The sequence below is a fragment of the Pararge aegeria genome, chromosome 26, assembly GCF_905163445.1.
Source record: "Pararge aegeria chromosome 26, ilParAegt1.1, whole genome shotgun sequence".
NCBI lineage: Eukaryota > Metazoa > Arthropoda > Insecta > Lepidoptera > Nymphalidae > Pararge > Pararge aegeria.
The window spans coordinates 6,909,976-6,922,069 of record NC_053205.1 but is presented as its reverse complement, the minus strand read 5'-3'; the positions used below and the strand labels follow the sequence as shown (position 1 = coordinate 6,922,069).

Below are 12,094 nucleotides of genomic sequence, written 5' to 3'. Positions count from 1 at the left end.
ATGGTTGAGAATTGAGAAACAAAACAAAGAATATATTAAATATGTCAGCGAGTGTTTTTCACGCTTTCGGCCGATGGCGCGATAACTGGTACATCAATCGTTAAAAAAAACTGTGGTTTCACGGTCGCAGATATGTGACTGATGCAAAAAATAGATAAAAACAATCCTTGATGCGGATTATATATCATGCTAAAATTTCAGCTCGATCGGTGCAGAACTTTTTGAGTTTTTGAAGCGTACACAACAAACATAACATTTTTATATATATAACATTAGTAGTTTTCAGTGCACAAACTAGGTTGCGTTATTGCAATTTTCTTAAGGATCTTTAATTTAAATAAAAAAAAATTTAAGCTACAAATTTTGTAGGCAGAAGGTAGTTTCAGGGTGTATTCGGTACATAAAACCAAACAAAAAATCTTTCCTCTTTTTATTCTTTCATTAGTATAAAATAGATAAATGTATAAGGAGTTGTACAGACTTGAAGAGTAAAAAAAAACATACTGTTATTGCGAAACAATGTATTTATTTCTTATTAAGTCTTTTTACGTAGTCACTCCTTGACAATTATTATCACTGTTGTCTACGGTCTGATGGTGTCTTTTAATATGGTTCTTCAAGCACACATTTTGACTATATGACGCATTACACATTGCACACTGAAATTTTTTCACCGCACTATGAGATTGTATGTGAACCTTCAATGCCTTCATTCTCGGATAACTCTTCCCGCAATGTTCGCAACGGAAATTCCTCTCACCTGTATGACTGTACATATGTTCTTTCAAAAACGCAGGTGAACAGAATCTCTTCTCGCAAACGGGGCATCCGTGCTTCAAAATTTTCAAATGCACACGTCTATTATGCTGCACCAACTGTTTCCTGTTACTGTAAACTTTGTCACAATTTTTACATTTGTATAAGAACTCCTCATTATGCACTTTCACCATATGCCTATGTCTCAACGTGTTTGAGAAGAAGTTTTCATCGCATAAATTACAAAAATATAGCGACTCTTTAGTATGCACCCTAGCAACGTGTACATTCAAATTGTATTTGCTCCTGAACGTTTTGCCGCATTGTGTACAAGTGAAGCTTGCCTCTGTTGGTTTGTGGCTTTTTAAGTGAGCCTTGAGATTTCTGTCCTCGAAGTAATGCATTCCGCATATATCACATACACACGTACCAAAATGATCAGCCATATGTAGTTTTAACGAATGCAGATCCGGAAAAACCATCTCGCATTCCATACACTTTAAGTTAGTGCCTGTTAAAACAAACATTAATATTATGAAATCATCATTGCTGTCAGATGCTTTTGCGTACAACTTCTTCCCGTGGGCTTTAGCGATGTGCACTTTGAATGTATCAAAGTCGTTGATTTTTTGGTCACATAAACGGCAATCTATTTTATATAAATCAATATAACATTTGTTATTTCTCTGTCTTATATTTCTAAGTATCTCCTTGTACGCTTTTGGATTGTGATTCAACGTATGTTCTCGAAGTTTCTCGGGGTCAATGAACTTCCTTGTACAGTATATACAGTGGTATGTGTTATAAATTGCACGAAAGGGACAGGCAAAAGAGTTCTCCACAATTGTCAGAGCGTTGTGGAAAGATCGTTCCCTGACAACGTTTGATTTGATGAAGTTATTTATGATTGTCTGTATGCCATCCGGTGGTTTGATTTTATCTGAAAATTATAATTTAAAATATTAAACACACATTTAGAGAATTATAGGGGTTATTATAGTCTATGGTTCCTTAATTGTCCTAAAAAATTTTTGTTTGTGGGGTTTAGTGGTAAGTTTTTTTTTGTTTTTTTTAAATAGTTGCAATCAGTCTTGAGTTATTGGCAATTGCAGAAGAAGGAGCCATCGCTCGACCGTCCGTCAATTGTCGAGCACGTCAGCTCGTTTTAGGCATTTCACATGTCGCTTAGCGGCACGTCTTTGCCGGTAGGGCGGTAACTAGCCACGGCCGAAGCCACCAGACCAGACCAGAGCAAATTTCGGAAAAAAAAATTCTCAAATCTCCCCTGCCGGGAGTCGAACCCGGGACCTCCTTCCAAAAATCACAGCTCTCACCATTGCGCCACGGAGGTCGACTAAGATCTTACTATGGAGGGTAGAGGTAAGGAGGATCATCTGTGTATATGAAAAAGTGTCGTCAAAATGTATTAAATTAGGATGGCGCCACATTTGCATCAGGGTAACTCTTAAAAGAAGCGCCAAACCAAATATTGTTAGAGTAGGCTTGAAAAACAAACAAGGAAGTAAGGTTATATTTACCACAATATTTTGTACAACGTAAGTTGTTGAAATTCTCAATAATTAACTACTTTAGTCGATAATGACATTAAATTTTTTAACTCGGCATACTTCAATTCATGTACGATTGCTACATTCATACCATACCCTGTGCATCCACCAGCGCCATTGTGGAGGATTTTTGAACTGTTATTTAGCGCATACACTGGACACTTTTTCAACTTTTCTCCCATATAAGATGACTCTCCTTACCTCTACCCTCCATAGATCTTACACAGCATTATTACTTACCATAGAGTAAGATTGCAGTCAAGTCTAATAAAATTATATACAGTAGCGTGCACAGTTTCTTTGACCAGGGTATTCATAAAGAAGGTAAATGGCATAAAAGGTAAAGTCCTTCGCCTTTTTGATACAAAAACTTTAGGGTAGGCAGTGCTTTTGTGCATGTATGAAGTGCACGCCAATCAATATATATATGTATATATATATATATATATTTAGGTGCGGCTGCTTCCAGTGCCGAGCAGGCCAAGAGGCGTAAATATGAAAACCTGGATAGCAGCTTCATTTTTGTGCCTTTTGGAGTAGAGACTTTGGGACCGTGGGGTCCGGAGGCAAGAGCCCTTTTCAAAGAATTATCGAAAAGGGTTATCGAGTCTACCGGTGATCCTAGAGCGGGCAGTTACCTTGGCCAACGGATTAGTTTGGCCATCCAAAGGGGCAATGCTGCCAGCATCTTAGGAACTGTGCCTCGCTGCGGTGGTTTCGAGGACGTTTTAGATTCTATTTAGTTTTTAAATAGTTTATTTTAGGTTATATTTATAATTAGCATAATGAATTCCAGTTTAACATACGAAATATAATATATTCAATTATTTATATATGTATAATATATATATATATTATAAGCATAATATATATATATATTATACATATATATTACGGCGGCAGGGTCGCACCGATTGGCGCGACCCTGCTTTCTAAGCCCAAGGTCGTGGGTTCGATTCCCACAACTGGAAAGTGTTTGCGTGATGAGCATGAATGTTTTTCAGTGTCTGGGTATCTATCTGTATATTATATGTATTTATGTGTATTATATTCATAAATCATTTAACAGCTGTCTCAGTACCCATAACACAAGCTACAATAATATTCTAATGTTACTTTGGGGCTAGATGGCGATGTGTGTATTGTCATAGTATATTTATTTAAATTTATTTATTTATAAAAGTAAGTTCAGAGCAAGAAAAAGAGATCTCACCTGGCATTTTCTGAATGTCCGTCTGTTTAATATCTGATCTATTGAATTTATTTCCGTTTGGAGTTATTGCTTTCAAAGATATTGACCTTCTCTCTCGTACAATTAAATTTGTTTCCACACTCGTGGACTCCATTTGAATTGTGTCTGAATCATAAAATAATTTACTATTTCATTTATTTTACATGTTCTCAGTACTGCTGGTACTGAATAATTGTTAAGTGAATCTAAAGAAAGTAAGAGTAAATTTTAACAATTATTCGTTGTAAAGTCAACATCTCCTGAGGATGCTCCGGTTTCGGAGCGAAACGTGCGTAGAGGGTACATTGCCGAGGATCTGTTTGGTGTGGAGTATAAGGATTGAAGAAATTATAAATAACACCATACAGATTCTCCTGCTGTTCGCGGAGTATAGCAAATTAAGCTTAATTTTCATAATAAGTTTCTATGACATTAAAGACTCGCATTTTGGAGATGTCTCTTAAAAAGTTCAAAGTTTGTATTAAACGTAAGCTTATAGAAAAGTCCTATAGTCGTAAAAATGTAATAGGCCCGTTTTGACATTTGTGCAAGACCATAGAATGTAACTTGGAACGAAACTGAAAGAAACAAAAAAATATAAATCAATTACATACAGTGTTTTAAAAAATACGTAAATTTTTTTGGGACGTTAAATAATACGAAAGAATATATCGCGAGTATTCTTTTTGCGCTTACTTCATAGTAGCATGCAATTTATAATTGTTGCGAAACGTTCCGAAAACAGTTACGTTCTGTCTTTTTTTTTTTTTATACTAGAGCTGTAACCCTTTTTTTAGTGAATATCGAAATTATATATTGTGTAGTTATTTTTACTGCAACGAATGAGCTTGGTTCTCAAAATGGGTTCTAAATAATGAGTCTGAGTTGATGTATCTGACCAAGCGGCACATGACTGAAGCGTCCCCGCGCGCACTGCGCAGTTTTTCGTTCCTCATCTTGTAAAGTTGACTGTGCGCTCGTTTAAGTTTGATATATATTGTTTACTTTTACGTTAACTATGGCTCTTCTATTTTGGACATTAATTTAAACATAGTGATTTGACTCGATTTTTGTGTTTGTTTTTATATAGTACTAACTCTGTTTCAACATGTTGAAAAGTGGACGTATAATCAACAGCCAGTCACGCGTATTGGTTGTGAAGTTAAAGGAATACTTTGAACGAACGAACACTTTACAATACATAATAATATCAATCCAGTACTGATACAAACTTGAATTAATTTATCGTGAGTATCGAGTACAGAGTCTTATGGTTCCATAACTAGTTACGTCGCGATGACAAATGTCAAAACGGGCCTATTATATTTTTACGACTATAGTATAGTATTAAGGACTACGTAATCGATAAAAAATCTTGGGTGTAAATTATTGCTCTAACCATGTTGCTCTTCTAATAATTTAAAATGACATTGTGATATGGTGATAACAAAAAAAAAAACTTGGCTAAGTTTGTTGTGGGCTTCATCTTAGACCAGAGCGCGATTGGAACCCTCGTAGCTTTAGTTTTAAGTTTACGATTGTAGTTATCGCCATCACTACTCACTGCTATGTACACATTTTGTATATAATAACGCATCAAAAGTGCCATCTATGTGCCTATTTGAATAAAGAAATATTTGACTTTGACTTTGACTTAGATCTCACCTGGAATTTCCATCGCTTTAACATTTGATCCATTTCTGTTACTTTTCTTAAAGTTTATTTCTTTTAAAGATATTGATCTCTCCTTTGATACAATTAAATTAGGCTCCTCATTTGTGGACTCCATTTGTAGGGATTCTGAATCTGGAATGTTTTTATTTTTAATTATTTTAAATGCAAAGCGGTACGACTCAAGACTTCACTTTTGGTAGGACGAGTTCAAATCCCAGCACACACCTCTGCCAGTTATTATTTCTTTGGTATTACTGTTTATTTCTTTGGTTTATTACGGATCAGAGACATGGTCGCTAACTATGGGCCTCATAAGAAGGCTCAGAGTCACTCAGCGGGCGATGGAGAGAGCTATGTTAGGAGTGTCTCTACGTGATCAAATCAGAAATGAGGAGATCCGTAGAAGAACTAGAGTTACCGACATAGCTCAGCGAGTTGCGAAGCTGAAGTGGTAATGGGCGGGGCACATAGCTCGGAGAACCGATGGACGTTGTTGGGGTCTTAAGGTGCTGGAATGGCGACCCCGCACCGGTAAACGCAGCGTAGGTCGGCCCGAAACGAGATGGACAGATGACATCAGGCGAGTAGCTGGGAGCCGTTGGAGGCAAGCGGCCCAGGACCGTGCATTGTGGAACTCCCTACAAAAGACCTATGTCCAGCCGTGGACGTCAATTGGTTGAGATGATGATGATGATGATGATGATGATGATGATGATGATGATGATGATGATGATGATGATGATGATGATGATGATCAATCTATCTATCTGTCTCTAACTTTTGAGCGATTAAAATATCACTTGCTAGCAGTGGCGTGCATAGAGGGTATGCACAGGGTATGCAGATGACATTAAAATGACGAAAATCTCCAGTACGAGTTATAAACAATTAAGGGAAGGCTTTTAATAACTCTTACAAAGCCTATCCCTAAGTTTTTTTTAAGTCGTACTGGAGATTTTCTTGATTTTATATCATCTACATACCCTGTGCATACCCTCTATGCACGCCACTGCTTGCTAGAACGGTGAAGGAAAACATTGTGATTGTCTAGATAACAAACATAAAAAAATAAAATAAAAAATATTTCTCTTTTTTTTTTTTAGCAAAAAAACGACTTGGTTAATACATTTTTGTACAAGTTTTCAGAGTTCGAATCCCAGCACGCACCTCTTACTTTTCTGAGTTATGTGCGTTTTAAGTAATTAAAATATCACTTGGTTCAACGGTGAAGGAAAACATTGTGAGGAAACCTGCATACCTGAGAATTCTCCGTAATGTTCTCAAAGGTATGTTAAGCCCACCAATCTGCACTGGGCCAGCGTTGTGGACTACAGCGTTAACCCCTTCTCATTGTGGGAGGAGTCCCATGCCCTGTATAGGGCCAGTAATGGTTTGATATGATGATGAGGATGATATTAAATGCATTCATTATTATATGACGGCCGATTGGCGCAGCGGGCAGCGACCCTTCTTTCTGGGTAGGTTCGATTCCCACAACTGGAAAATGTTTGTGTGATGAACATGAATGTTTTTCAGTGTCTGGGTGTTTATCTGTATATTATAAGTATTTATGTATATTATTCATAAAAATATTCACCAGTCAACTCAGTAACCATAACACAAGCTACGCTTACTTTGGGACTAGATGGCGGTGTGTATATTCGTAGTATATTTATTTATTATTTTATACATGACATTCTAATGTAACATAGTAAGACACATTCATGGAGTTGTCATGCAGTATTTTAGGTCAAGTTTTAGTTTGTTAGTTTGCAACACTCTTATGTATGTATTCTATAGATACCTACCATTGCATTCATTGTCTGATATTCGTGTATCTTCGTCATCAACTTTGTCATCAACAATGAATTCTTCCTCAGTTTTAATAGAAATCTCCTCTTGTTTTATTTCATTGAATTTCACATCTGAAAATTATTTATTTTCAATTAGTACCTACTTAAAAAATGAACTTATTATGTCCTACAGTTATTCTAATAATAATATGTTACATTTTAGTGATTGTCTCATTTTGGTTACAATAACTGAATTTATATAGGAGTATGATCTTTCAGTTATAACAAGTGTGTGTTATACTGCCCTTCATGTAGTTTCTACCTTGGTGTAGTTTAATGTAAAAATATAACAAATTTTGAAAAGAATGTGGACTGTAACAATATTAACATTAGAAGTAATAATAATTAAATAGTTCAAACAAACTAAAAAAAAACACGCTTGGTATAAAAAACTAAACTTATTTCTTTATTCATAATAGCGATTTTTTTCAATTTTTCTTGATCGAATACACGTCATTGAATACGAAAACCAAAATGAAAACGTCATCGTATGCGAAAATAAAAACGAAAACGTGATCGAATACGAAAACGAAAACGAAAACGTCATTGAATACGAAAACGACAACGTCATCTTATACGAAAACCATAACGAAAACGTCATCGTATGCGAAAATAAAAACAAAAACGTGATCGAATACGATAACGAAAACATCATCGAATACGAAAACGAAAACGTTATCATATACGAAAACCAAAACGTAAACGTCATCGTAAACAAAAATGAAAATAAAAACGTTATCGTATACAAAAACGTCATCGTATGCGAAAATAAAAACGAAAACGTGATCGAATACGAAAACGAAAACGTTATCGTATACGAAAACGACAACGTAATCGTATACGAAAACTTCTTCGTATGCGAAAATAAAAACGAAAACGTCATCGTATACGTAAACGAAAACGAAAACGTCATCGAATACGAAAACCAAAACGAAAACGTCATCGTATGCGAAAATAAAAACGAAAACTACATCGTATACGTATACGAAAACGTAAACGTCATCGTAAACAAAAATGAAAATAAAAACGTTATCGTATACAAAAACGTCATCGTATGCGAAAATAAAAACGAAAACGTGATCGAATACGAAAACGAAAACATCATCGAATACGAAAACGAAAACGTTATCGTATACGAAAACGAAAACGTAATCGTATACGAAAACGTCATCGAATACGAAAACAAAAACGTCATCGAATACGAGAAACAAAACGAAAACGTCATCGAATACGAGAAACAAAACGAAAACGTCATCGTATGCGAAAATAAAAACGAAAACGTCATCGTATACGTAAACGAAAACGAAAATGAAAACGTTATCGTATACGAAAACGTCTTCGTATGCGAAAATAAAAACGAAAACGTTATCGTATACGAAAACGTCATCGAAAACGAAAACGTCATTGAATTCGAAAACCGAAACGAAAACATCATCGAATACGAAAACGAAAACGTCATCGTATACGTAAACGAAAACGAAAACGTCATCGTATACAAAAACGTACAAAAACGAAAACGTCATCGTCTACGTAAACAAAAACTAAAATAAAAACGTTATCTTTTCAGATTAGTGATTATAATAATCTTTTCAGATTAGTGTATTGTCATCGGTCCTCGATATGTCTACAAAGTTTGAAAGAAATCTGACTGTTTAAAGTGGGTCAAAATCGCGCCCAAAGAAGTCGGTTACAAACAAACATACAAACATACAGGTGAAGCTAATAAAAAGCGTGTAAAAATAAACTTGTAGTACAGTTTACTAGGCTGCATAAAAATAGTAATTCATTTAAGGGTAAATGTATATTTTTTTTATAACAAATTACCAGATGAAATCCTTGGGATGTCTCACAATAAGTTCACTGTTCAAAGTTTATATAAAACGTAAGCTTGTAGAAAAATCCTAAAATAATATTAAGGATAACATGTATGATAAAAAAGCTTGGGTATAAATTGCTCTTACTTCATAACTCAACATTAACTAAGACTGTGAGATGGTGATAACAAAAAAAAACCTGGCTAAGTTTGTTATGGCCTCTTCTTAGACCAGGGCACGTTCGGAAACCTCCTAGCTTTAGTTCCATGACTAACATTAGTGTAACATGTTAAATGTATGAACTCTTCATAATTGCCTGTAATAAGGTCTACATGAATAAAACATTTTTGAATTTGAATTTGTATACCACCATTTGTGTAGTTTTGTACACTGATGTTCTTGTAGTTGTAAGTATATTAACCTTGATGTAGTTTTATGTTTACAGCCCTTCATGTAATTGTATTTATATCGCTTTTAATGTAGTGGTAAGAAAATTAAACTTGATGTATTTTTGTATACTGACTTTCATGTATTTGTAAGTATATTAACCTTGATGTAGTAGTATGTTTAATGCCCTTCATGTAATTGTATTTACACTGCTCTCATGTAGTGGTAAGAAAATTAAACTTGATGTATTTTTGTATCTCTAAGCTACAACCCAAAGTATGTGTACACAACTTGGAATTAAATTAAACAGAAAGTAAAGATAAAATTAAAGTTGAAACAAAAAAGTAACACTTAAAAAATAATATATATATGATTTCCCTAATGATTATGTGGAATCGTGCTTAATAATTTGATTTTTAAAAATATTTATCCTTTTGTTACAAATGTCAATATAACAATGTAGTTTTGTATACTGACATTCATGTAGTTGTAAGTATATTAACCTAGGTGTAGTTTTATGTATACTGCCCTACATGTAGTTGAATGATACCCATGCATGTATACATTACCTTCGTGTATTTTTATGTAAGACGAGAGTAGCCTCTCCTCATTTTCCAGTACTTGTTGACGGAACAGATTGGCGTCCCTAAGTCTTGTGACACACGTGGCACATATGAGACGTGCTGTATCCTCCTCCTCTAAATGTGATAGCTGATAAACAACATAAGAAGTTTAATACCAGGAAAAAAGGAACAAGAGTTGAGTAGGATTTTTTCTAAGTTTTACATTGTAATATATATGTTACCTTCTTTCATTTGTAATAAGCATGTTTTAAGACATGCATTGAGGTTTTATGCAAACATTTTTTATGTCTTTATGTCTTGCATCTGAATGCAAATAGTAGCAGAGCTCTTTGTGACTGAGCTCTGATGCAGAAGAAAAAGCCTCAAAAATGATAATAACAAGTTAATGACCATCAACTTGTTGGAGCAGTGTGATGGATGAGGCCAGTGGCTTGCATAGGGTCTACATGGCATAAAATGGAAAAAATTCCCCTCCAATATAAGCTATTAAAATAAATTGGGTAGGCAGTGCTTTTGTGAGTGTATAAAGTGCACCCCACTGGCTGTGCCCAGCGGTGGGTATTCAATGTGGAAGCCTCCCCAGTTCCATAAAATGTTTTAAATTTATGCCAAAGGCCTACTTGTCATTATTTCAAAATATGTCTTCTTGCTTATTGCTTCTAGTACTACGGTAAAAAAATGCACTGTCAAACCTTATAGCTAACTTCAGGGTGTCGGTTTTTTGTGACGGTGTACGTGCATTGTATAAATTTACTCTCATCATTTTTCCCTAACGCGCCAGCCAAATTATAACTTCAAAACTTTTAAAAGTATGTTTGAATACTGTTTCTTTACTATAAAAATATGTCTCTTAATTAGGAGGCCTATAAAGTTATTTGTAGATTTTTTCTCTAACAAGAACAATAATTATGACGGGCGATTGGCGCAGTGGGCAGCGACCCTGCTTTCCGAGTCTGCTTTCTAGTGGCTTCTATTTCCTGGACAATATTTGTGTGATGAACATAAATGTTTTTCAGTGTCTGGGTGTTTCTGTATATATTATAAGTATTTATGTATACTATTAAAAAAAATATTTATCGTCAGTTATCTTAGTACCCGTAAAACAAGCTACGCTTACTTTGCGACTAGATGGCGTTGTGTATTTTCGTAGTATATTTATTTATTATTTATTATTATATATTTAATTAGGAAAACTGACCATCAAACCGAAGCAGTCGACGAACATCTCCGAATAGACCTCTTTCCGACCCTGCCAAAAGTACTCTACGTTCAGGATCCTACATCTCTTCAAAGAACCACAGCATCTACATAAACCTGGATTCACGATGGGACCCTTGCCTTGGATTATGCTGCTCATTGCCTTCAATTTTTCTTACATTCGAGAACTTCCGTAAGAAATCTCTTTAGAGATAAGTTTTCCTTGTGCACATCCTGTCCTTCTTATGCTAATTTTTAAATTTTTAGTACTAAATAAATAAATAACTTCACCTCCCTTAATTTGATGGAACCAATTCCAGTTTCTATTTAGTTTAATTGTCAGAAAATAATTTACTATTATTCTCTGACACTTACGACACAAACACAGGACCCAAACCACAGACACAAACGAGAAAGCGTAGACAGAGAATTAAAAAGGCTAAAATAAATATATGGGAAATGTGTTTATGCATCCCCTTCAGAAATAGCGCAACGTTTCTGGAGGGGTATTTGGGACTCACCGGCAAAAGGCAGTCAGATACCCACTCAATCCCAGTCGCCGTCACCGCCGCCAAGACCCGCGACGGCCCCCCGGCCCGCTCCGATACGCAAGCGGAGCAAGCCCCGCCGCCCGCAGCTCCAGCTTTTTTATACTTTTGTGAAGGATTTATTATTTCAATATATTGTTAAAAATAACATTTATCAGTACACGTCAGAAAAGCCAATTTGCATTAGATAGAAGCAGGCGTCAACTTATCTGATGTCTTTTTTTATATTTATTTATTTATTTATTTATTTATTTATATTCTTATTCTAACACTATCCTTACAGAATACTTAAACCTAATGCGATAGTGTAGCCTTTTTTTTTTTTTTTTACATAATCTTAACATTATAATATTACCTATTCGGGTAACAAATAACCCACATTGCGATCCTCGTCAATTCACTCAGAGCGCAACAATACAAATCACATTGCTCTGATATGACATTGAGGATGCGGAGGGCGCGCGTCATTGGTGCCTCTTTTA

The 12,094-nt window shown here is 35.2% G+C and overlaps 1 protein-coding gene across 1 annotated transcript; it reads right to left on the bottom strand.

Moving 5' to 3' along the window:
- Nucleotides 1–506: 506 nt before the first annotated feature.
- LOC120635253 (zinc finger protein 2 homolog) lies at nt 507–11,465 on the bottom strand. The gene is made up of 6 exons (XM_039906215.1): nt 11,066–11,465; nt 9,853–9,994; nt 7,038–7,154; nt 5,221–5,361; nt 3,538–3,681; nt 507–1,696 (listed from the first exon to the last, which is right to left on the bottom strand). Exons 1-6 carry the CDS (start codon nt 11,222–11,224, stop codon nt 546–548), a joined length of 1,854 nt encoding a protein of 617 aa, XP_039762149.1. The 5' UTR covers nt 11,225–11,465; the 3' UTR covers nt 507–545.
- Nucleotides 11,466–12,094: the final 629 nt, after the last annotated feature.